This window comes from Cavia porcellus, unplaced genomic scaffold (assembly GCF_034190915.1).
Source record: "Cavia porcellus strain 051 isolate PalLab524CR breed Dunkin Hartley unplaced genomic scaffold, mCavPor4.1 scaffold_31, whole genome shotgun sequence".
In the NCBI taxonomy this organism is placed as follows: Eukaryota; Metazoa; Chordata; class Mammalia; order Rodentia; family Caviidae; genus Cavia; species Cavia porcellus.
In genome coordinates this window covers 31,371,414-31,397,863 of record NW_026947514.1, presented here as the reverse complement: position 1 = coordinate 31,397,863, position 26,450 = coordinate 31,371,414, and the positions used below count along the sequence as shown (strand labels likewise).

At 36.3% G+C, this 26,450-nt stretch overlaps 2 protein-coding genes across 4 annotated transcripts in view; both read right to left on the bottom strand.

Annotated features, from left to right (window-relative positions):
* Positions 1 to 2,334: 2,334 nt before the first annotated feature.
* On the bottom strand, positions 2,335 to 18,396 carry LOC106024969 (cytochrome c oxidase assembly protein COX16 homolog, mitochondrial). Of its 2 annotated transcripts, XM_023566103.2 has the most exons (6): positions 18,273 to 18,396; positions 15,172 to 15,223; positions 12,354 to 12,487; positions 10,502 to 10,573; positions 6,295 to 6,357; positions 2,335 to 3,244 (listed from the first exon to the last, which is right to left on the bottom strand). In XM_023566103.2, exons 3-6 carry the CDS (start codon positions 12,456 to 12,458, stop codon positions 3,128 to 3,130), a joined length of 357 nt encoding a protein of 118 aa, XP_023421871.1. In that variant the 5' UTR covers positions 12,459 to 12,487; positions 15,172 to 15,223; positions 18,273 to 18,396; the 3' UTR covers positions 2,335 to 3,127. The 2 variants fall into 2 exon arrangements, with proteins under 2 accessions (XP_023421871.1, XP_005004855.1); XM_005004798.4 differs by lacking the exon at positions 18,273 to 18,396 and having other exon boundaries at positions 12,204 to 12,487; positions 15,172 to 15,220.
* The window catches only part of Synj2bp (synaptojanin 2 binding protein), a 42,870-nt gene continuing 31,740 nt past the window's right edge, over positions 15,321 to 26,450 (bottom strand). For both annotated transcript variants that reach the window (XM_003472387.5, XM_063241090.1), the window contains 2 exons: positions 22,542 to 22,637; positions 15,321 to 20,670 (listed from right to left, as the gene is read on the bottom strand). In XM_003472387.5, coding sequence (XP_003472435.1) covers positions 20,530 to 20,670; positions 22,542 to 22,637 — 237 coding nt within the window. In that variant the 3' untranslated portion in view covers positions 15,321 to 20,529. The remainder of the gene's footprint in view (positions 20,671 to 22,541; positions 22,638 to 26,450) is intronic.

The following is a 26,450-nucleotide window of genomic DNA, read 5'->3' as shown; positions in this document are numbered from 1 at the left end:
TTTTTTTTATCTGTATCTGCTCTAGAGTTACTGAGTATGATCTTCATTGTGGATACTATCTCTGAAGTTATTTGAGAAATTATTTCTCATTTGATTTTTTCCAGAGCCTCAATTATTTTGTTGTTACCACTTCAGAGAGGTCAGGTGGGAGGCTTTTGGAATGCCCCATTTCATTGTCCCCTGGGTTTGCCTTTGGTCAACTAGATGTCTGAGGTTACAGCTTCTTTAAATGTCTTCTCATTTTTTTTTCTTTTTTTAGTTTAATTCCTGTGGTGATGCTGCCTATGGTGGGTTGCTTTATTGGTAGTATTTAGAACCTTTAGGGAATGACTACCTCTGTGAGGTATCTTCTAGCTGTAGCTGGTTTTTGGATTTTGAGTCTGTTGAAAGATCCTACCTCTTCAATTTGTGGGGAGATGAAAAGTTGCTGCTTGTTTGACCCAGTACCTGATTCTTTATACTTTGCCACAGTATTTTCGGTGACCCTCAGTCAATCTCAGTCATGGAATACCAGGAAGAACAGCTGTTTAGAACAATTATATCACTTTTGTTTACAGTAGTACCATTAGCATCAGAACAGCCTAGAAAATGACAAACTGAGATAACCATTAATTTGCCACTTTTAACCATATGAACTAGATTTGTGGTTATATAACAAAGTCTAAAACAAACTAGAAAATTATATGTAGTTTAAAAGTCCTTAATGTATCAATTTTGCCCTCAGGGGTTAAATTTAACATGGATTAAAGAGAAAATAAAGAAGTGGAAGAAGAGGAAGAGATTAGAAGCTGGAGGACAAAGGTGATCATGTTAACTTTGGGAAACTGGTGCAGAACACTGGAGTGCAAGAGAAAAGGAAGAGATAAAGAAAACAAGAATAGAACAACCACCACAACGAGTAGAAACCACATTCATACTCATATAAAAAGATCAGACAATGGAGAAAAAACCCAAATAAAAAGTAAAAAACAAAACAAAACCACAACAATGAGAATGATGAGAGAGAGAGAGAGAGAGAGAGAGAGAGAGAGAGAGAGAGAAAGACAGAGAAAGAGAAAGAGAAAGAGAGAGACAGAGAGAGAGAGAGTGTCTATTTCCAGGTTTGTCTCTGCCATCACTGGTAGATGTGTGGAGACAGAGTCCTGATCTGTGCGCATCCATTCAGCAGGCCAGCAGGAACTTTTCAGGGGGCTACTGGATAATTTCAGTGAGCCTGCACTTTCTGGCTGAGACTATTCATTTGACCTGCAACCATCCACACACCTGCAGGCCTGAGCACAGTTGGAAACCATTTGATGGAGCCAGCAGCAGCTCTGAGTTCTGAGCTCAGCTGGACCCTCTCCTAGATGGCTCCTGGTCAATCGCTGTCTCGTGTGGGAGGACTGAGTCCTCAGCACTCACCACCAACTAGTAGTCCTTCCTGTCTGTTGCTATCCTCCACTGTGGCGTCCCCAGCTTTTTGTGTTTTTGAGATAGGTCCTCCACACTGGCTCAAACTTGCAATTCTGTCCTGCTTCATTCTCCTGAGTACCTGGAATTACAAGTGTGTGCCACCACATCTTGCTTTTCAGCTATTCTAATAGGTATTTAGTCATATTTCAATGTGGTTTAAATTAACATCTCCCTAGTGGGTACTGATATCAAACGTTTTTTTCATGTACTTATTTTCCATCCATTTTTAAAAAATAAAGTATCTGCTTTTTGCCCATTTTATTAATAGATTTTTGAAAACTTATTGGAGTTTTCAATGTATTCTAGACGTAAGTCTTTTGTCAATACTTTTTCTTAGTCTGTATATCTTTCATCATTTTAACAATATTTAATGAGGAAAAGTTTGTAATTTTGATAAGCTCAATTTGATAAGTTTTTCTTTTACGAACATTTTTGTTCATAATATTCGAACATTACGAATATTTAGTATAAACTTTTTACTAGAAGATTTTTTCCCAAAAGATTTTTACATTTAAGTCTATGACCCACTTTTGAGTAGTTTTTTGTAGCAGTGAGGTTTGGGTGAATCAATCAATCAACCAATTAATCAGTCTCTCTAATGAAACCTATTGTTCTTCCAGATAACTAAGTTTTATGAATCATCCGTATCATAAATTATCATCACAAGATAATCAGGGTACTCTTTACTGAAGTACCTGGCTGACAAGAATATAAGTTTTGACTGTGATAAATGTGGGCCAGATTTGATTTTTTGTAATTGCAGTGCAACTATTTGAGACACTAGTCATTTAGAATTAAGCATAAAAATACCAGAAGGTAAAGGTTCAAGAAGGGTAAAAAGAAAACAAGTTAAAAAAAAAAAAAAAAAAACCACAAAAAACAAACTGTCTTTCTTTTACTAGGGATCAGTTATGGCAAACCTAAAATTAAAAACCAAAACCAACCAATCAAACAAAAAGCTAGAATAAATTTTTATGCAACCTATGCTAAGGTATAAAGCACATCTTAAATAAGGTTTTACCAAATAACAGTTATCTCTGAATTACCTTAACAATTTGCTATATCCGCTTACAGTCAGGTATTACTTCATTATTTTTAGCTTAACAGGGAACTATATAATTTCTTTAACATTTTTTGTTTAACAGAGAATATTAATATTACTCCCTTAAAATTGATGACATACGTACACATGGTGTCAACACACTCATCAACTAATGCTTTAGAGACTGGATAGCATACTATGATTTATTACAAATAATATCAAGATTAGGTGATCAGGATTACTTTCCTACATAAGTTTAGCATGAAATCACTGCTCAATTTTACTGTGAGAATTTGAATGTAAATCTACTATTTTCATTAGAAATAAGCATGAGGTAGCAAAATGTTGCACTAATGGACATGAAATGCAACATACTTTGATAACAGTACACACAATTTTGTTGAAATTCTTTTTATGTTGTCAATACTGTTACTTTCATTTGTAAGTGGACTATCTGGGAAAAAGAAAAACTGTATACTTGACTTTTTAAAATCAAGTTTATCATCTATCAAATCTAGTTTATCATCTATCTATCTACCAACTTTCCACAGAAGTAGAATTTTATGTCCAGTATGTCCTGGACCAATACGTCCTGTTGATTAACATTTTTTTTAAAAAAAAGAATGAGCATAGTCAGGTTGTCTTAGTCTTAAGGATTTCTGGATTTCGTCCTTGAAGGAGATCAGGATCTTCCCAAGGCCTTGGGCCGCGAATATTCTTCCAGTCTTCAAAAGTAGAGTCTTTTATTTTCTATAGAACCACAAAAGTTAAAAGTATACATGTTAGGGTAGGAGCCTGTGGCTTTCATTAGGAAATCACTGAATAAATGAAGAGAAAGAATCCAATAGGGCCTCAAATAGAATTATAACACACATGTATGCTGTAAACCAAACACATTCACTGAAAAAGTTGTATTTCTTAGACTTTAAAACTTTTCTTGCTTGCTACTAATGATAATGGCTATGTTTTTCACCCAAAGTAATAAAACCACTAACACAGAAAAAAGTGTCAACATGCTTTATTTTTCAATAGCATAAAGAAAGGTAAGAAGCTAGGAAAACAACATAAATCTGAAAGGTGAACTAGCATAATAATTACTAAAAAGGTTAGCGTAACTGATTTTTAGAAAAGAAGCAAAGAAAACCTAGAGACCTGAAGTCTTCTATAAGAGACCACTATGATTTGTCTTGTACCTGAGAAATAAGCCTGAGCTTAGCCATAAAAACACTTTCCCCATATGAGCAATATCCTTCTGAGTAGTTAAAACTTGTTTCAACCACAAGTTTAATCATTTTACTTTCATTTAGTCTGAAAAGTCTCTCAAACACAGGAAGACAGGATAAAAGGAAAATAAAATGTTCCTTCTTGGGGCTGGGGGTTTAGCTCAGCGGCATAAGTGCCTGCCTTGCAAGCAGGCAGTCGTGAATTCGATCCCCGGTACCGATAAAAAGGAAAAAGACAAAAAAAAAAAAAAATGTTCCTTCTTCCTTGTACTGACCTTCACTCTGAAAAGATTTTTTATACATTTACTGCTTTGACTGTTCTGGAGTAATTTAGTAAAACAGAAAAAAAGAAACTAATACAATACAGGATAACTTCTAACTAAAGATGGGAAATATGGTCTAACTTTACCTCAATGTTTGGGTAACTAAGCATTATGGTTTTACTAATTAGCTATATAACCTTTAGCATTTATTTAAGCCATGAAGGCATTGATTGCCTCATAAGTAATAAGGAAAAGACAAGGATAAACATTTGATATGATTTTTTTCAGTGCTCCAATTCCATGGTTTCTGTAAGAACCAGAAGGAAAAATCTGCCAAATACATTTTTGTAGCATCATTCCTGATTTATTACTTACATATCCTCAAGTAGCAAGTAATAATTTCTGACCAAATAGGGAAGCAGTGAATAAAAGCACATGAAAAGACTGAATTAAATATGTATGAAGGAACAAAATTTTATTAATTTAGTATGGAAGAGGGTATTTTCAAGTGTTGTTATGAAATGATCTCAAGATATGAAAAGATTTTAATATAATAATGGCCATTAATGAAATGAGATGCATACACTAGAGAATTAAAATCAATCTTAGACAAGCAAGATTGATAGAACGAGGTCATGTAAAAGTTATTTCTACAAAAGACAGTGAATGAATGCTAGATTGTACGTGTGCGCAAGGAAAGACACTTAAGATCTACCAATTACTAGCTAAGTGCCACAGGAATCAGTGTGGAACAGACACAAGAAATATTGAAGAACAGCAATGCCATGAAAATTAGATTGTGAGCCTTGGCAGACTATGGACCTCTCCTTACTGCTAGCTAACACACCTAAAAAGCTGCTCTTTAGGAGCGGGGATTATGCTTGAGAAGAATACCTACTTTAGACTTTAGAAGAATATGACTCCATTTCATTTTCTTTTCAAATGACTATATACAGCAAAATTTAAAACCCAAGCACGCCCAAGGTTCTCTGGGGAAACAGTTTGAAGAATGAGTGCAACATCAAGTTACAGCCATCTAGGAAATGCCACAGCCTTTCTACAGGTTCTCCCTTTTAAAACACAAACCCAAGTTCAAAATGATCGCCAATAACTTGGCTGCCAGGTAAAATGAGAATCAGCACTTTTCAGAAATCTCTTCACGTCCAACTTTCAATAAAAAAATGGTCAGACATACAAAGAGGAGAATATGATTCAGTCAAAAAATGATTAAACTATAAATGGTCACCTCATCACATCCTGTAATACAATGTGCTATTAATATTAAGCCTTTTGATTTTTGCTAATCAGATTGATTGAAAATGACATCTTGCTATAATTTTATCATTACTGTTTTGGTAAGTTAAGCATTTCTTTATAAGTGTCAGAATAAAATATTATTTCTTTTCCTCTAAACTCCTTACATGTTTTGCCCACATTTCTACTGACCAACTGATTTGCTGACCTTTTCTGTTTTTGTACCAGGGATTGAACTTGCAACTTCTTGTTTGTCCCATACGCCACTGGACTAAATCCCCAGCTCTGCTGACCTTTTTCATACTGATTTGTAGATATTCTTCGTATTTATATTAACTAATTAGCCATGATAAAGATATAAAACATTTTTAGGATTTCTCATTTAACTTGTGACTTACTCTAGAATTTTTTAAGGCTGAAATTCTGGATTTTTAATGTATAAACTCATACATCTTCACTTTTGCAGTTTCTGGGTTTTACTCCATATTTAAATAGGCTTCTCTGACTTAATATTACAAAAAAATCTGCATTTCCTTCCTCCTACTACATTTAGTGTTTCGCTTAATTTTAGATCCTTGTTCCATATGCAATTTATTTATTCATGGTATATAAAATATGACTCCATTTTCATTTTCTTTTCAAATGACTATATACAGGCTGAGCATCCTTTAAAAATCTGAACTCTGAAAATTCTGGAGTACTAACACAATGCTCAAAAATTTCAGGTTTTGGGCTAGAGAGTATAGCTCAAAGATAGAGAACTACCTAGCATGGGCAAGGTCTTGGCTTTAATTGTCAACACCACAAAAAGAAAACAGCAACAACAAAACTTTTGGCAGTACTTTAGATTTTTCCAATTAGAGATGCTTAACTGGTAAAGTCTATCTGAAAAACTAAAAATCTGAAACACCAAATATTTCAGATAACAGATATTTAATCTGCTATTTATCAATACCATATATTTAAAATAACTAATTTTTCTACAATATTATCTTAAGGCAGAGAGAACCAATCATGACCACAGTAAAACTGTTATAAAACATAAACTATAACATCATACCTCATATTCTGACTCTAAAGATATTTTGTTCATTTTCAGCTTTTTTTCCAATTCAGGATCAACCTACAGAAAACAAAGAGGAACCATAAATTATTTAAATTTCTTACATTCCATTTTTTACTTTAAATCACAGAAGGGATGACTGGGCTAGTGTGACCAATTTAAAACACATTACAAATGTTCTGGCCTGTTATCTAGAGAGGCCCCCAAAGCCTTCTGTGCTCATGGGTGGGATTTTTAGGACTGGTACATGGATATGTGATACTGGATTAATTCATTTATTGGTGTAGCATTTTTCTAAGGTGTGGATGATGAACTTAAAGGGAAGACCTATCCTGGGTACAGGTTTCCAATTAATAGGCTTGTAGCCTGGATCGAACAAGAAAAGAGGAAAAATGCTTGCTGCTTCCTCCCCGCCAAATTAATAACTGTTTCTCTTTTGCTATGCCCCTTGCCAGGCTGCCCAGCCTTAGAATCAGCTGACTATGAACTCAAATCTCTACACACTAAACCTTTCTTCCTTTAACTTGTGAGGGTTGGATATTATGTCCCAACAATGAGAAAAGAACTAAGAAAGAGTTTGACACCAGGAGTGGGGTCATTGCTATGAAGCTCCCTGCCTTTGTGGTTCAGAAGCCTTTAGGAATGGCTAGCATGAGGATTTTGGAAAGTTTCAGAGATTCTAACTAAGAGCAGCCCTAGAATGCTGTAAGCCAAGCTGTTGGGAGATTCTGGTTAGAACTCTGAAGACCAGAATGTTGACAGTAATGCAAAAATAAAAGACCAGGCTCAAGAGGTTTCAGTTGAGAGAGACTCTACTGGCAGCTGCACTGCAGGCCATGTTATGCTTTGGCAGAAAATTTGTCTACATTTTGCCCATGTCCAGAGACACTTCAGAAAACTGAGCTTAAGGGAAAAGGACTAATCTGGTGGACCTTCAAGGCAATCTAATGTTGATGCAGTGGCAATGGCTACTGTTGGGGGCTTTTGTCTAACTGTATTTTGAGATTTTCAAGAGCAAACACAATAATTTTAAAAGTTTGTATCCAGCCAAAAAGGAAGCTCCAATAAAGTTGTGCCTATAAAGATGGAGTGGAGGACAACTTAGTGGCTGAAAAGATTAGTATTAAAAAGTAAAGTACTTCAGAACAGGCCAATAGAAAAGATGGCCTGAGATATCACAAGAACCAACAGTTCTTCATCCTTTGCAATCTCAAAACTAGAAAGGTAAAAAAGACTTTGTGCTAACAGGAGAGCGCCATAGCTCCATATTCCAGAATGGTGATGGCCTAGGTAATTTGTTCAAGATTGAGTTCACAGTGCTCAGCAATCCAGGCACTTGATTCTTACAGCTAAGAGAGAAGGCTGGTTACTGCTCCAGCTGGCAGCAGATCTGGACTTCATCCCATTATGCAAGTTTTAGGTGCATGAAGAACACAAGAGTTGTAAGGTCAGGAAGGCTTTTACCCAGATCTCAGAAGGCCTAGGAGACTAGGCAAGGTGTCCCTAAGAGGGCAGTGTGTAAAGCTATGAGTGTAAAGCTGCAGTGGAGAGCCCGTAAGTCTGGAGAAACCAGAAATATGACTCATCTGAGGAAAGACATAAGAAGTGAGCATGAGTGAGGCCATGGGGGCTGCAATCACCAGCACTGCTATAAGGTGGAACCCCACAAGCCCTCTGGAGCTCACATTTTGCCACAGGTTGCCCTGGAGGCTGGGGCAAGAATGCTGGGATTTAATGTTTGCCTTTCTGAATTTTGGCCTTGCTTTGGTCCCATTCCTTTGTAGTCCCCTATTTCTATCTTTTGAAATGGGAATGTTTACCTTGTGCCATTGAATTGTGGAAGTGTTTAACTTTCATTTCATTTTTACAGGTCTTGCAGTTACAAGTTATCCTTAAATCCCAAAGGAGAATCTGGACTTGGATTTTTCAGCAATGCTGAAACTGTCAGGAAACTAGCATCTCTCAGAGATAGACTAAATGCATTGTGCATAAAGGGATACACATCGGTCTTTTGAGGGGCTAAGGGTCAAATGTTACTTAGATGGCCCCCTATTATGGTTTGCATGTCCCCTCAAAGCCTTTTGCAGCCATGAAGGGCAGGCTTTTCAGCAGTGGCTGAATCTAGAGTTTTTGATTCATTCATGGTCCAGTGCTAGAATTAAGGGTATGAGTGCTACACCTGCCCTAGAGTGAGTAGCCTGCATACAACATAAGGGACAGAAAGAGCCTTGTCCTTTTTCTCTCTTGTTGCTTTTGCTGTCTTCTACTGCCATGAACTATTGACTTCTGCCATGTGCCTACCTTGGAGCTAGTTGATTATGGACATAAATCTGTACAAACTGTGAGCTAAACAAATCTTTCTTCTTTTAATTTTGGGTATAGGGTATTTTGTCTCAGCACTGAGACAGGTAACTAAAACATCCTCCAATCCACATACTTTCATAGGTGACTGCCATGTTGCCTTGCCTTGAAACCAGGTGACTATGGATTGAGATCTCTACAAAACTATGAGCTAAAATAAATCTTTCCTCCTTTAACTTGTGGGTGTTGGGTATTTTGTCCCAGCAATGAAAAAGTAACTTAGACAGCAAATCTCCACTTCAATCAGATAAAAATAACTAATATACTACCATCACTACTACAACTAAAAACAGCTACTACCTACTGAGCATTCATTATGTGTCAGGCATTTTGACATCTTTGTTTAATCCTCACAAAATCTAAGAGATATTATTTTTATCTCTATTATGACATGTAATGTATAGAACATAATGTGTTTGAACAACCTGTCAAAGAGGTAGAACATGTTTTTGAGCCTTGGCCCTCTGACTGTGGAGGCTAACCTAAATTACATTATATAGCAATAAGATTAATGATTCTAGTAAATATAATACGATACTTAAAAACTAAAAGAATACCTTCCAACAAGCAAAAATAAGGACTGTTAAAAAATAAGATTCCACAGTAGTACGTGGGAGTTTATATCATGCTACTTTTTATGGCATAGTCTTTAGGAAAGACAAATGTGACTGCTGAAACAAACAAACCACAAATTAAACAGAACACTGGATAGCAAGTGACTAAATGGAATGAGAACAAAGTAAACTTGAAGGATAACCAGAGGATTCCACTAGAAAGATGACTTAAAGAGATTAAAATGATGTGAATGAAAGAAAAGATGTACAATAAAAGCAAGACCCAAAAGTTCCAACATATGTCTATTTGTGGTTCCAAAATTACATCAGTACTAATTTCAGTTGTGTTTAATCATGTGCTACTAACATACATTAAAAAAAAAACCTCTACCTAAGATAGTATTCTACTGTATAACCTTTTGATTATCTTCCTGTGTCTTTCTTTTCAGTACATAATAAAATTAAAAATGTGTCCAATGATGTTCAAGTAATTTATAAAACAAAACAAAATCCTAGTATTGGCAGTCTTTTAGGGATTAAGAGACAAGACTCATTAGTGGAGCTTCCGCAAGAGCTGAAAATTAAAAAAATGAAAACCCATTTTACCCCCGTGAGTGCACTTGACAAACCTGGCACAGATTCAGAATCAAAACCAAGGAGAGAAACCAGGTAGATGGGTGCTACTTGGGGTTAGATAAATCATCACACAGAGCTACAATGAAAAAAACTGAGATTAAAGGACATACAACAGGAATCTCCCTGACAGCAAACTCAGACTGTGAAGTATACTAAACCAAAACATGTTATAGTTTGTATCTAGATAGCTTCACAAAGTCTCATAATCATGAGACATAGTTTTAGATGGAGCTTTTTCAGAAGTGGCTGAATTTAGACTGTACAGTGCTGGGATTAAGGATGCGTGATTAGTCAATCAGTCTACTGCCTAGTTTTGCATAATTCTGGCTAGGATTAAGGAAGGGTGTGAGCCCTACACCCATGCTAGGCCAGGGAGCCTGCATACAATATAAGGGACAGAAATAGTCTTGTCTCTCTCCCTTGTTGCTTTTGCTATCTTGTGGGTGCCATGAACTGTCCTTCTCTATGATGGCCCTTTGCCAACCTATCTTCCCTTGGAGCCAGTGATTATGGACTGAAACCTCTACAAACTATGAGCCAAACAGACTTTTGCTTCTTTATTTTTGTGTGTCAGATATTTTGTTTCAGCAATGAGAACAGTAAATAAGCATATACATATAAAGACATAAGTAAAACTCCAATAGAGTTCTTACTTTAATCTTCACAGCATCATATCGGATTTGTGAGAACTCACGGAGACCAAAGGAACCTCCAACAACCAGCAACTGAAACAAAAAAATCAGTTAAACTGGATGAGCAGAATGTGATAATGGCTGTAGAATGGGGAATATACTAAAAACAAGTAAGTGAACATTGCTGGAGAATTGTGTGTGTGTGTGTGTGTGTGTGTATGAACAAACAGGTCACTAGTCAGTTTAGAAAAGTAAATTCTAAGGGTTAAAGACACAGTATGGAAGTTGAAACAAACATTTTCAAGTGGTTTAGAAGACAGGAAAGAGTATTATTAGCATACATCTGGTAATCCAAGTCCCCCTCTATATTGTTGAATAAAGAGTACTAGGAAGTATTAATAAACAGAAAGAAAATACTGTAATTTCAACTTGAATATAAACACAGTAGTGATGGCATATTTGTCTAACACATGAGTATGAGGATGTGTTTCTTGAATTCATTCCAATAAAGTTGGATATTAGTCTTGAATACAGAATTTTGCTGTATGAAATTATTTACAGGTGTGGGGCCAATATTCAGAAACATGGCTCCTAGGTCCAATAGGATTCACAGAACAGTGAATCCTTCTTGGGAAGAAGTACTGAGATACTTTCCACTTCATGAAAGGAAAATCCTACAAAGTACTTCAATGTATAACAGTTTCAAAACCTTTGTTTTGGTAATTTTGAAAGGTGAGAACATCAAAAATGATTTCCATAGGGGCATGCTGAGGACAAGTCAGTGACCACAATCACACTGTTTCAAAGTGGCAGAGCAATCTGCAGAGAATATTTTTTTAAACATGCGCTATCTCTACATAGATATAATTACTGTTATTTTATAAAGGCAATTCTCCTCAAACTCTTCAAAAATATATTTGAAGTAGTTTCCTAGAGATGAAAAAAACTCAGATTCATCAGATGAGGGAAAAAAAACCTTTTAAAATCACCTTTTTCCCTTTAGTCCTGCTTAAATGCAAAAGCTGGTTATCTTCACCTGTGGCAATAGCTATACCAAAGCAATAAATTACTGTGTATTTTTTTAAAAGCTACTTTTGTTTATATGCTTAAGTTACTTTATTTATAATGACACGGAGGCAGAAGCAAAATAACTAGTCTGTGCTCACACAGCAACTAAAGCCTGTCTGGATTCCAAATCGGTTTGGTCTTATGTCAACCTAAAACTACCCTCATGACATCTTTCAGCAATTCAGCGCAAAATTCAATGCAGCCATATGAACACCAAAGCCGTTTCAAAACTTGCTTTAGAAATGGTAACACAGCAACCCCTTGAGGGCCCACTGTGTAGCGGATACTGTGCTAAACATTATTCCTGAGGTCTTGTTTGGTGTATTACAAAACCCTATAAACAAATTTAGTAATCACAGACACTGGGGTTACTCTGGTTTCTCTGAGACTTAGTTTACTCAGCTGTAAAACGGAGATAATAACAATCACATTCTCGATGGGAAAGATGTCACAGACACACTGGTAACTAACAGGAAGAGATGGGGGTGGAGGGATACTGCTATGTAGACGACTAGAAGTGTCTAAAAGTTCTCAGTCTTCGAGAGCTCGTTGCTAGTTTACATCCTATTTTGTTTCCTCTTATTACAAACTCGCCAAAGTTCTGATGCAGCAAACCGGGGGGGGGGGGGTCCCACTTTCCTCTCACTGAACTCACCAACATAGGGACTCCGTAGCGAAGGGTCTTGTTCTTACGCAACGCTCGCATCACCGCGGGTGTGAACATAACTGAAACTTCAGCCCGTTTAGAGTCACACCAGCCGACCTAGAGCGCCCTCCGACAATTCAGCGTCCTCTTACAACTCACCTCCTTTTCCTGGTGGTGTCCTCCCCTGATAAGTCTCCGGCCAGACAGAAATAATCGATCGATGAGTACACATTCCTTTGTCCGCCCAGAAATTTGAGACCACATATCTTTAGTTCCGAGATGGCGCTGTGTAGCTGGAATTAAGAGGCCGGAATGCGGTTTGCTGTCAATTTGATATGGAAGCCAGTATCTGGCGTATTCTTTTTTGACTACGTTTTCTTGGCGCAATAAACTCAAGTGGGGGGAGCAGTATTCTGAAGCTAATACTCTGGTCTGTATTCTTGCTTGTGGGTTGGGGAAATTCACCAATTTAATAAAGTGTTTTAACAGTAAATCGTTAGAAAGTTTAGAGTGAGCGTAACCAGTGTTACGTTTTGCTTAGCACTAACATTTCTGTTGTGAGAGCCTGTAATATTGTCATTTATGAAAACCTATTTTACAGGGTTCAACAATCATACAACTTTTTTGCAACCATTTTTCCGGAAGACTCTAGGAACACAAAAAAAGCTATTCTTGCCTTAAAGAAACTGGCTTTCTAACAGTCTAACAAGGCATTTCGCATTTCGAAAACACTGTGATAGCTTAGAGAACAAAGTCCTTAGAGTTCCCTTTGGCAGAGTGAATCAGGAAGCTTCACCCATTGTGCAGATAACAGAGTAACACCTCCTAGTCTATATTTGAAATCTTCCCATCTGTTCCTTTCTCCAATGAACTGAACTGAAATGTTCCTGGTTATCATCCTCATACCTATTAAAATAGTCCCTTATGTGGTATTTATAGGAGAAACTTCAGATCTATCTTTTAGACTGCTTCAATGATAACCATGCCTGGAAGACTATAGGGTCAAATAAAAAAACAAAACAGCTTCTTAAATCAATCCACAGTATTGGAAGACATACATAATAATCAGATTCCCTGATTTTGCTTACAATATCCACTCTATTTTCTTAGCAAGGCTTAAATTCTTTATGACTTTTGTGGAGCTGCAGTGAGACAATCAATGTGCAGTACTTATATGACTGTTGCCTTTTCGCCACTGTTCATTTCCATATTCCATCCTGGAAAAGATACTATTCCTTGAGTAGGCCATGAATTTCATTTTCATTACACAGCTCTGGGAATCTGAGTTTGTGTAGTACTTCTATTTATACAGGCAATGTAAATTATTCCCTCCTCAGAGCTCCAGTAGCCTCTCATACATAAGACAGAATATTGCTACACTGGATTATTTAATATAGTCATTATCACTCTGACTAGCATGTGCATAAGATGAAAATAGGTAAATGAGAGTATTTCAGAGTTTGAAGTTAAAAATTGGGAGGGAGCTCCATTTGCATTTAATCCAAGGGGGACTTTAATCAGGTCAAAGTTTATTAAAATAAGACAATTTGCTAATCCCTTTCTTCACCCTCTATTTCTCCACCTGACTTGGAAGAGAGTATTTGCAAATGTGAAGACTAGAACAGAAAGATGAGAGATCAATCCCAAATAGAACTGAACTCCCTGTAGAAATTGGAGGGTTTTTTTGTTTTGTTTTTGTACTAGGGATCGAACTCATGACCTTGTGCTTGCCAGGCAGGTGCTTATGCAATCTGCGCCCTGAGAAATCAGTAATTTTTAAAATTTATTTTAATTTTTTGAGACAGGGTTCTCACTACACAGTTCAGGCTAGCTTTGAATTCACTATGGAGCCCAGGCTGCCGTCAAACTCTTAGTGATCTTCCTAAGTGCTGGGATTACATGGTTGTACCACCAAACTCACATAGAATTTGGTAATATTAACTATTTCCTTGGAATTCACTCCTTCCACTCCAGTTCAGACTTTTGTTACTGTCTTTAGGATTGTAAACTGGAGTCTTTATTTCTTGTGCCTAAAAACTATTAAAACAGAGACTGCTGGGCCCTGTCACTAGTTTGATTCAGTAGGTGAGAGACTAGATTGAAAAAACTGCTTTTGTAACACACTTGAAGGTGATGCTTATCTGTGAACTTCTCTAGATAAACTCTTTCACTTGGGTATCGAATTTTTTGACAATGCAGATAATTTCTGGAACATTTCCAGAAATGAGGATTCTTAATGGTTTTCTAACTTTTCAATATCAAAATCTCAAGTTTTATTTTGGTCCTTCTCTCCATTTCCTGTTCAGTCCAATTTGAAACCAGTTAGTCCCATGAACTGCTTGTCCCATGAACATTTCTCTTATGATAGTGATTACAAATATTGTTTTAGAATATTGTCCTCTATTGTTCTGTTGTTTTTTATGATATAAGCTATAAGACAGTGATGGTGAATTTATGGCATATGTGCTGCAGCACTGCTGTATCACTAAAAGTTCTAAAAGGATCACAGGATAAATGGAATTCTCGCTGGCTTGAAGTAAATATCCAGTTCTGGCACTTACTAGCTATGTGTCTTGAGAAACTCACTAATTTCTTTAACTGTAAAGTTAACTCATCTCTAAAAATGATAACATTGATGCTGCCTTGCATAGTTGTAAGAATTTGCCATTGGGTATACAAAAGGGCAGCCCAGTGCAGTATGCTGAACCATGGAAAATAGAGTGTATCTGGAACTATAGGCGCACTGCCTAGGTTTAAATCCCAGTTCTGGCACTTACTAACTGTATGAGCCAGGCAAGTTACTTAACCCCTCCCTGTGTACCTCATCTGTAAAATAGGGCTAATAGCAGTTATTTAGAGTAGCCATAAACCTTAAATGAATAGATGTGAGGGGCTGCAAACAATAACCAAACTTCTAACAAAAGATTAGTAACTGCCAATTTTATTATTAGCAGTATATCAATGTAATATCCCTTACCTCCTAAGTCAAAGCTAGGCTTCAAAGTGATGATTCAGATTTCATCTTCCCACTGTTATGTCAGGTATTTTTCCAAGGAAGTAGCAGAAAAACAAGATATTTATTTAATGATCTTCAAGGTAAGGTGAAAAAGGATTATAAAAATTCAATGACAAATTCAACAAGATTTTATTGAATGCCACAGTTCACAAGGCACAGTTAGATACATTATCTCATTTGCTGTATCTGGTCAAATGGCAAAATTTCAAGTTATCATAGCTTTTGACAGCCACATTAACATACTTAATTTGTAGTGATAGTTCCTAAAATGGTTTTACGTCCACATGTTTTTCACATTGCTATTGGGCACCTATATGATCTGAGATATGGATTTGTATTTATGTCCAGGGATCTAAGCTGACATGAGAATCAGGTAGAAAGGAAACAAAAAACACAAAGTTTATAAGGAAGATATTCTTATAAGAACTAACACAGACTGGAGGTAAAATACAGTTCAGTAAATAGAAACTCATTCAAATCAGCATTGTAGGCACAGCATTAAAATGAGATTCACTTCTCTGTGTTCATTTGCAAAACTGCAAGTTAGGAAGAAAGATCATCTCCATTTCCGGGGATTACTCAAGAAATTTATGAAGGATTTGGGTGTGTGTGTATGTAAATAAACCTACTCCCCCCAACTTGAAAAATAAAGAGAATATTAACAGTGAGGAAAGCTTTTTATAACAGGCTGTAGTGGTTGCAATAATCCAATTTGTTACAAGCAGCAATACCATGTTATAATATAGATTCTTATCAAGTGTGTCAGGTTTTGTAGTCTACAAATAAATGTAAGAGAATATGGCAGTTAAGAATCTGGTTCCAATCAGAAATGAATTCCTTAAAATACTGTCTTCCTTTAGATCATAATTGATCTTTTGGATGTAAATGCTGGTCTCAAAAAGATTTGGGGTTAAAAGAGCAATAGAAAAAGGGGTTTACCCAGGGAAAACAGCCAACTCTCGGAACTTACTGTGAGAGGTAGAAAGCTTCAGAATTCAACGGTCTGCTTCTAGGTGATGTTAAAAAAATATACTTTAGCCTCAAGAGCCTCCACTCACATGTGCAATTTCAGCTTAGAGCAATCATATTTTATTTATCTTTCTATATTCAGGACCTAGCATGTGGCTGACACTCATGCTGAAGGAAAAAAGTTCTCATTTGTCCAAAGAAACATTTATATTAAAGGTGGCTATCATAAAATTTTTATTGGCTCTATAGAAACTACAGGGATTCTACTTGCCTCCATTTTCAACAGTCTATGGTTCTGTGCTTCATTTCTTCAAATTTATATACATTTAATTTAGTTTAGCTTTGTTTTTTAAAACAAGGTCTCACTATGTGGTTTAGACTGGCCTGAACTCACTAAGTATCCTAGGCTGGTCTCCAACTCAAATATATTTTTTAATTGCTTATTCACACGATAAAAAGAATACCCACTGCCAAATTCCATACTTCTGGGATTGAAAGAACTGATCTGACTGAGTAGTTAAGTTTTTCACGGATTGTTAAATGGAACCTCATGTTCCAATCATGAAGCTTAAAATATCCTTTAGCTGTCTATCAATTCTGGTCTTTCTTCAAAGTCCAAGAGAGAAGGAAATACACTGCGATAAAAAGGATAGTTTTGTGGGCATTCATCTAGTGGAAACATTCAAGACAAAAAAAGAGACAAAAAGGTGTATCTGAAACAGTCTAAGTCTGACTAAAATAAGGGTCATCTCTCTGAGCCTTGATCTTCTCACCTCTAAAACAGTCATCCTAGAACCTGTTTACCTTGTAGCTTTCAGTGTTCCATATTTGGATCTTAATAGATGCACAAGCTGAGATACTAATCATACATTTTGCTGGAGGCTGATCACTCTGTCCTCAGCACATCAAGAGCAAAACAATATTCCAACTTTTACTCCATATCTACACATGGAGCACAATCTCAAACAGCTGGGCTCCATTATTTTTATTGCTCAAGTGAAATTTTTGATCTTGGCTGGAATAGTGTCTATAATTTAATAATTTAAATAATATCTAGGTTTAAATGCCACAGAACAGTTTTAACTAAGGTTGTATAATGGAATCGTTTAATGAAATTTGTTTTAGTGCTATCTGAGTCTCAGATCCACAGAGTCCCATCTGAGATGCAGCTTGGGCATAAGGAGTTTCACAAGCAATTAAGGTGATACTAACCTGAGAAGTGGGAGAACTACTAACACATAGTGGTGAATCTTAAAACTTTAACATGAATTAGTCACCAAGAGGAATTTTGAAAAGGATTGCTGGGTGCCACATGCAGTGTTTTTCAATCAGTATGTCTGAAATGGAGCTGAGAATTTGCTACCTAACAAATTCCCAGGTAATGCTGATGCTATTGGCCAGAGACCTCACTTTGAGAATCATGGGTACTGAGGAAGTATCTCTGATGCTAGCACCTGAAGTTCTGCGTTTATCTCTTGATTCTATTATTACCACCTTTAGTATCTTAGGAAAGTAATTTACTCTCTAATGTTCAGTCTGTATAACAATGCTTAGATCTCAAGAGTTGTGACACATGAACCAACAGCATATACTGAGCAAAGTCTGGTACAGACTCTGGCAAAGAATGCAATAACAAACAAAACTTTTCCCATTTTACATAGTTAGGGTTTCAATTAATTAATGAAACCATTCACACAAAAGTTAAAACTTTGCAGTAAAAGAAATAATGATTGAAACAAGGAACATTGTATTACAACAGCATGTTATATATACAACACAAACATGGAGAAATAATTTAAACAGTGTCTTGAAAATATCTATATTTAATTTTCAAAACTTTCACCATTAATTTAGGTGGCAGAAATATTAGATTTAGTCTATACACAACATGATTATTTTACAACTTTAGTTCTCCATATAATCATTATAATGAATAGCATTCTTGCATAAAACTTTAAAATGTTTGGTTTTTGAATGCTGTTTCACATCCAAGAAAACCTAAATTTAGGAACTGACTACCAATGATGGGTCAGGTGTTTATTTTGTATACAAACAAACAAACAAAAATCTAAATTATTTTCTTTTCTACTTGCCATTTGCTCCATTTTGTGTCATAAGTTCTTTCAAGAGTTAATGTCCAAGGCCTGAGGGGAATCCTGGGAGGTAAGCAGGCCCACTGTAGCTGCTGCACATGACATCACATACAGGAGTGGGGAGATGAAAGCTGGAATACTGTTGGTGTTTCTCTGTAGAACCCACAATGAGTCTGATTATCTAAATGAGCTTCGAAAAGTATCAAACAATTCAGGTTGAAAGGCAAAAAGTATGCCAAGATTGTTTATGGTCAATAGTTGATCCAGAGGCAAGGATTCTTTATTTTTAAATGCCATATCTTTCCACTCTGATGCCATTAAGTGACAGCTTCCTTTTCTGAATTTCTAAAAACTGTGACAACAGTCATCTGCACATCTTTGTACTGCATCATGCTCTACACGGTTAACTTAATGGTTACTTAACCAGATGGATGATATACAGTACTCACCTATTTAGGAAATCTTTTGTTAACTACACTGTCAGCTCCTTAAGAGTCCTTAGTTTGTTCCCTTTCTCTGTGGGAACTTTCTGACTGGCCTCATTTCTCAGTTAACTTTTCTCTCTGCAATGTAAGAGTCTGCAATATAAAGCTGACACCAATTTACCAATCCCAACTTCTGCAACTAATTCTATTTTAAGTGTTTTCTTCCCAACTGACTCAGAAAGCCTTTTAGGATAAAGGTTATATATTTTCCTTCTTTGCAAATGAGTCTTAACAAAGCTAACATCCATCAGCATTTGTTAAATGGCTGCTTAGACTGTCCTTGCTAAAATTGGGTATAACTGATTATCTAAAGGACAGTTCTAATAATCTTAAGTCAAAATGATATAAAGCCTACAGTCTGGCCTGCTGTCTGGAGAATGGAAATTAAAGCCAGAAATTAGCCCATTTACTATCCTCAGGGCTTTAAAACTAACTTAAATACTACATGAAGAGGATAGATTCCACTTCACCAATATTCCTGGTATTTCATAGCTTCCATTCATCCATAGTCTATTCTCAGGTTTTCCCCAGAAAGCATCCACCAAACAAAACCCATTTTTTCCTTTTCCTGAAAAAGTTTCTTAACTTATCAAAAGCTGTTTTTTAAAAACCAGCAGTCCAGACAATAACTAACCCAGAACAGAGCTAATTTTATGCCTTCTTTCAGGTTTTGCCTGTTATTTAAAAACCAGAAATACTGAATAGTCTGAGAGGGTCAGATAATACACCTGAAGTACGACCTCGTTCTTTTAGAGTTGTCTCCCTGGGTTGGTTTGTCCCACTGCTAAAGCCCTGATCACAGTCATCTCAGCTGATCCTTTAATGCACTGCGGGGTACTGAGAAATCACTGTAATAGTCCAGAGGTAGCAGTGTGACTTATCATTAAACCTTAAGAGTATTTTTGTTTGGTTTGGTATTTTTGGTTTTTGTTTTTTTTTTTTTTTTTTAACATTCACTGAAGCAGGGCTGTTTTATGGCACTGCACCTCAATTTTACCATAGCTATTCTGAAAACAAATACTTTCTATGATTTTCTATTTGGCTGTTTATTTTTTAATGCCTCTGAGCATTAGTTTTTAAAGTTCACTTCCTCATTCCCGCTGTACATGCTCTACAAATAATTCTTTATATTCTTCAGTTAAAATCATTCCTTAAAAGAGAAACCTGGAAATCAGAGAGTAGCTTTCTTACCTCTTTAAGTCTCCACAAGATATCAATATGATACTATCATATTTGCACATGAGTATGTACTATATATATGTATTTGCTTTTTTAAAAAAGTAAAAAGCTCTCCTCAATATCCTGTGTCTAAATCAGGCACCCATGTATGTAATTAGAAATTATTTAAATAAAGGCCACAAACACTTCTCAAGGAAGATCATTAAAAGAAAAATCCCCTCTTCCTCTCATGTCTTACCACTGGCTTTCAAGATATGCCAGCTAAGAAAAAAGGTATCACCCATGGTGACAGGAAGACTGGACTTTTCCCTCTTTGGGTGGTAGCTGAATTTCTATTGGCAATCTTGGTAAAACACAAAACTCCCCACTTGTTCTAAGCAAGTCTTTTCTTCAGCTTTCCTTCAAACAATACCTTTACTCTCCCATTAGAATACAAAGGCTTGGGGATTTTGAACAGCAAAGTTCACAGTGGGAATCTTTCACTTTAAATCATATTTTGGCTACAAAGAGAGAAGGAAAGATATGGGAGAATGGTAGGGAAGGAAGTCGAGAGAAATGGTAAGTTCACTGGGAGCCAGAAGAGAACAAGCCTTTCAAAGCTGTTGCCGGTATCTCATGAAGGCCCAGGCTGCTACCACGGTGAGGGCAAACACTGGCAGCAGCACCACAGCTATGGGAATACTACTTGGCTCCCCTTCACCTCGATGGCTTGTAGGTCCATTCTGCACCTGTAACTGGGAGAGAAAGAAAAATGTTAACTCTAGTGACTACTGTATGTTTACCACAACTGAGTTGTCCAAGTTGATGCATCTCCTGGGCCTAAGGTCTGTAAGCCACACAAAGCCAGCAGAAGGAATTCTCTCTTTGTACTGAGCTAGTATATCAATGTCACAGACTCTCTGGAAAGAAAGTAGGTCTTATGGGGAAGGCTGTATAACCTTGTTGTCCTACTGCCCTAACAAGACAAGGGGAGGACAACTTTTTACTTGTTCATACTGCTTATATTTTTAGGAAAGTGTGTTTAATGTCAGGAAAATAAAAATATGAGATGAAACCTACTGACCCTGTGTGCAACACAGATGAGCAGAGGAAGGGAAATGAAGGAAGAATTCTGGAAATTTTTGCTTACAAAGATTATCTGCCCTCAGAATGCAGTAAAAGCAGATCCAGACAGTGTCAACACAAGTACATACTACTATTTGGAAAAGCTTTCCAATATTCAGGATGCACAGCTTCCCTCCCTCCAAAGTAAGGTCTTGTCTTTCATGCCCTAATTTATAGTACTAGACAGAGAAAAAGGCTCAGAAGTAAAAACATAAAAAAAAAAAAAAAAAAAAAAAAAAAAATCAACCATACCATCCTTATCTTTTCCATTGCCTAACTATGTCCCTTTGAGGCTGGATTGTCTATTTTGGTCATCTTTACCAAACACGGCCTTTCTTACTATCAATTTTTAATGGTTAACTTGCAGTCATTATGATGATATCTTATTTCAGTTAGTCAGTCTCCTTGCAGTAATCTATGAGATTCTGACATTCTGACCTCTGAAAGGTAAGATTCCACAAACTACCTTTTATATTCTCAATACCACCTTTTCATCCTTTACTTACGTCTTAATGAGATATCCTGACAGAATATGCCTTACATATAAAAAGACACAGTTTTTAGGTGAGACCAGTTCCCCAATCACCCAAGTTTATTTTATTATGAGCTATTTGTGGAGGTTTTATAAAATGAAAATTGCAATCACTTCCCACATACCTTCAAAAAGAACCCTATGTCTATAGTATGCCCTATCCTTACTTGCTTTTATCTGTTACATACATCCTCCCATGGTTTAGAAAGAGAAAAGTCAAGGCAGAAGCATTTGATGACCAATACTATCTCTTGTCAGTTTGTTTTTTAACCAACACACCCATATTCTGCTTGCAACCCTGCCTAATTTTTCAGATACCTTTCATGTTTTGCCTTCTCCATTTTTTTATTAGCTCTTTTCAGTCTTGAATGTCAGAGTCCTCACTCAGCTGCTGAGTAAGGCAGAGTGCTCCACTATGAAGGCACACTGAACCTGTGCTGTGAATATACATTCAAGAAATTCTGAGTGCTGTGGGATGAATTATGTTTACCTATACTTCTTCCATCATCTAAATTATAAAATAAGCAGATACAGGGACAGAAGCTGCCTTGATTGAATTCTGGATTTCATTTCCTTTTGCCTGGAGCTCCCTCTGAGCCCTAGAGCTTGGCCAAGAAGGTCACAAAGGTGAAAAGAGTTCATAGCAGTGACAGGAAAAAACAAATGGGGGAGACAAAAAAACTTACCATCTTTGCAGTGAGTTTTATCAGTTGGTTTTATAAATAATAGTCATCAGGTATGTGGGTCTTTCCTAACAAAAAGTAAAAGTGATTCTCATTCTAAATTATTTACCTATTTAAATTTGATTATCAAGTTTTATCTCTGAAGAATATTACCATTAAGGTACCAGAGGACCCCTGAGGTCAAGCTCTTCAATGTAGTGACAGTAACAAAACAAAACAAAACAAAACACATCCATGGATTTATTCCCAAGCATGATAGAAAAACCTGGCTGCAAGCAATACCTACCCTGTGTTGCACTTTCAGGGACACAGCATAGCCAGCATTACGGAAAAGGGCTACAGCATCTCGGTGCTGCAGGTTCTTTAGGTCGTGGCCATTTACCTGTCAAAAACAGCAAGAAAGAGTGGTAAGAAAAACAGAAGGGTAACTCTCATAAGTCAGCACTTTACTTTCTACTCTCATGTGGTCAAACTTGGAAAAAAAAAGAAAAAAAGCTCCTCAGGGTAAATTCCAACATCCTGGAGAGAACATGCGCAAAGTTACTTGGAGTAACTGTTTTCATTTTCAAAGTTATGTTTTCTCATAGCTGAGGTTCCATGGGCCATTCAAAGAAAATCCTGGTCAAGTTAAAGTAGATTCTCCTTCTCTGCCTGTGTAACAACTGAAATTCTGTTATTGTATTTGCATGTCTTCTGAGTTACCACCCTATTCTTTATATTCTCAATCCTTGGCATTGTCCCTTCAACTATGAAAATAATTCTATGAAACTCCCCCACAATTTATTTTGATATAGTATAAATCGATACTAGTCCATTTTGTTGAGCTTATCCTATTCTGAACAATTCTCCATGATTCTATGGTTACCCCAATTCTCCTCAAATTTACTAAAGCTCACACTCGTGTGATGACACAAACCTTTAAAAAATATTGGAAATGGGTCATTCGTTCCACTTAGAAGTGACAGGCATGAAGTAATACTGGTATTAATACTTTTTAGTGTTTGCACTAGCCCTGCCACAAGTGGTAACTTTCTATACAGCATAGCTTACTTGGTGCAGGATTACACATCTTTTACATTATGTTAATGATAACACCACCAACCACAGTAAGAACATTTATTTATTCTGATAAATTCTGTGCTTTATATACACTATCTCATTTAATCCTCAAAATAACCCTGTGCAGAAGATACTATTTTCATATTGGTTTTATTGAAGAAATGGAAACTTAGGGAGACCAATAAGAATAGGAACGAAGGCCAGAGCTTTTAAATAGTGGAAAGTACCCTCGCATGTCCCTGTTCCTTTTACACTATTGTTCTTCCACCCTGACTCACCAAGTATCCTCTGTTCAGCTGAACTCAAGCCATGAACTTTTTAACCCTCTCACCTTCCTTCTCATAACTGTCCTTTTCCAAGAGGTTCATAATGTTCCCTCCTACTAAGGTCTTTGGTGAATTCATCTGTCAATACTCTTACCTTGTAGACCATCTCTTCTGAAATTAATAGTTTCCAATTCTATTTCACTGTAGCAAATGCCAAATGATGTCATAGCTCCATATCAAAGTCATCAGTGCCAAAGTTTTATAGTAATATGAATGTAAAAGGGATAAGTGAGCCCTTCCATGGTATTTACAGTAGAAATACTGAGCTTAAAATAATCTTTTCCACATTGTTCAGTAATAACCGCCAGGAAATATTTAACATGTAAGGATTTTCATGTCTGGAATTGTTTATTCTTTCTACATATATTAACTTTAGACTTCAAAATAGTCCTTTAAGTTAGGATCTCCCACTTTAAAGTAATAAAACAAAAGTACCAACCGTGCAACTTGTCCATGGGCACACAGAATGGAAAAAGCAAACCCTAGATTCAAATTCAAGGAGCCTGGTCCCAAAGCCCTCGCTTTAAAAACACTATACAAACTACAGTATAAACAAAGATCTTGTTTCAGCAACATATCATTATCATATTAATGTTGTAGATTAAATTTTATGAATTTTTAATGTTTAAATATTTGAAAGTTTTAGATAAAATGTTAAATTTTTAGATGGATAAAAGCATAAGTTGCTTAGATATTGTATACACTGAAGTAACATTAAAACAAAAGATACAATTAATTGTCACTTCACTGACATAGTTTTTCTAAATACTGTAACTTCACAACATGTGTCTGATTTACTTCTTTCAATCTTTACACTATGTACTGCTCTTAAAGCTCAAATTGAACTGCCTTATATTATTCATTATTCTACTACAAGTAATGTGAAGAGGCTGTTATATGAACTCATCATTTGAAAGCCCTTATAACCCCTGAAAAGTACTTTGTATAATATGTAGGAAATGTCCCTTGCTTTCCTGAAGTTTGGCTGCAAAATATACTCTGCAAAAGCCGTAACTGCAGAAAGCCTGACTGATGAAATCTCAAAAGCATGCTGAGCTGAACAACCTCAAGTCCAACAGCAGCTCTACTTGCTAAAGATTCAGTGTGTTGTCTTTCATTTGAGTCTGATAACAGCAGGCAAAAAATACACTATAACAGAAATAAGCCTACAGGCCTCGTGACTGTCCTAGTTAAGCCTAACCGTATTACAATATAATTCTAATCACAACTGAAGAATGAAATAAGAAACCTTTTGGAAATATAAAGAGAATTCCTTTTTAAAAAGATAAAATGTTTCATATTCTTTGAGTAAGATAAACAAGCCTCATTAAACAAATCATGATTATGACTTTTTTCCCTTGATAATGTCATTCTGAAACCAAGACAGTAAAACAAATCTTTAAAAATCACAGCTTCTGTTTCTTAAAAGGATAAACTGTTCTCCAGCTTCCTCATGGAGAGGGCAGAAACTGTGGCAACCTAGCCCTGGTACCAAAGAGAACTCAACATCTCCTGGGTTCCTCTGCTGGGTCAAAGCCTCACTAAATTCACATGCACACTTCCTTGATTTTGTTCTACCCCTTCTGTAAATTGGAGTGCTTCTGTGAGTTCTGGAGGAATGGACTATCTGCCCTCTCAATTTGACTGAATTGTGAATAAGCTCATTTTTCCATTTTTTTTATGGCCATTCCTTGTACTCTTGTTAACATGGCAGGCAATCAAATCCAGATAGTTGCAGCCCTGATTCAGTACTCTGACTGAGTTTTCCAGGTAATGATTTCTACTCCAAAGTTTAATTTGCTTTTCAATACTTATCTACTCTAAGGATTTTAGAGTCTATAGATTAAGTTCTGTGGATTTTATCCCTAAATATTTGTGGAATTCATTCCTTTTACTACCATCCATCCTACCAGAGACAGTAGCTCTCAACCTCTAGGTTATTCTAAAGTTGAGTTAGTTCTAACCTACACCATCTCAGTCTTCCAGCTGGTTTCCACTCCCAGCCTATTTGTTCTATTTAATACATATTCCATGTACCTACAGAGTTTTTGAATGAATTTCCATTTAACTAGAGTAGTGATTTTTCAAATATCCATCTGCTGGCCCACTAGAAGACTGTGAAATTGATCCAATGGGTCAGGAAGAATATTTTTACAAAATGAAATCAAAAGAAAACACAAAAACATCAGCATTCATCACATACAGATAAATATTTTGTTACACACACACACACACACACACACACATGTAGTCCTATTTGATAAACAGAAAATATGTTTAATCATGATTTTAAAAGTTTGAAAGAGGCTAGGGATACAGAAAACACTTGCCTGGCAAGCACAAGGTTCCAAGTCCAAGTTCCACAACCAAAAAATTAATTAATTAAAAGTTTGAAAACCAGAAGAGTGCCTAATATAACAGTGGCTCAAAGTTTACTGTGTGCAGACTTACCAGGGGCAGTACAATGTAATGACAGTACAATTTTTATTCTGAAGCTCTGGGAAAAAGGCTTGAAATTCTGCATTTCTGCAAGTGCCCAGGTCTTTCCTACACAATGGTCAATTGGGCTTCGCTTTCAATACTAAGAGTTACTCAACTGACTAACTCCAGTTTCTTTAACCCACGGCATAACAAATTGTATTGAAACTAAGTTATGACAAATTTGCAATATACTAGAAAATTTTGCTGCCTCTGAATGTTCACAGAATCAGGATGGTGTGGTTCTAGTTAAGTGACAGGGAAACAAAACATTCTGGTTTACCTGTTGCTATTAACATCTTTTAAAATTGTGTTTCCTGTTCATACCTAAG

Coding starts and splice junctions, on each gene's coding strand:
- LOC106024969 (XM_023566103.2), bottom strand. CDS start 12,458: ATGTGGTCTCAAATTTCTGGGCGGACAAAGGAATGTGTACTCATCGAT. Junction 6,358..10,501: donor ATGATGCTGTGAAGATTAAA/GTAAGAACTCTA, acceptor TGTTTTCTGTAG/GTTGATCCTGAATTGGAAAA. Junction 3,245..6,294: donor CTTTAGAGTCAGAATATGAG/GTATGATGTTAT, acceptor GTGGTTCTATAG/AAAATAAAAGACTCTACTTT.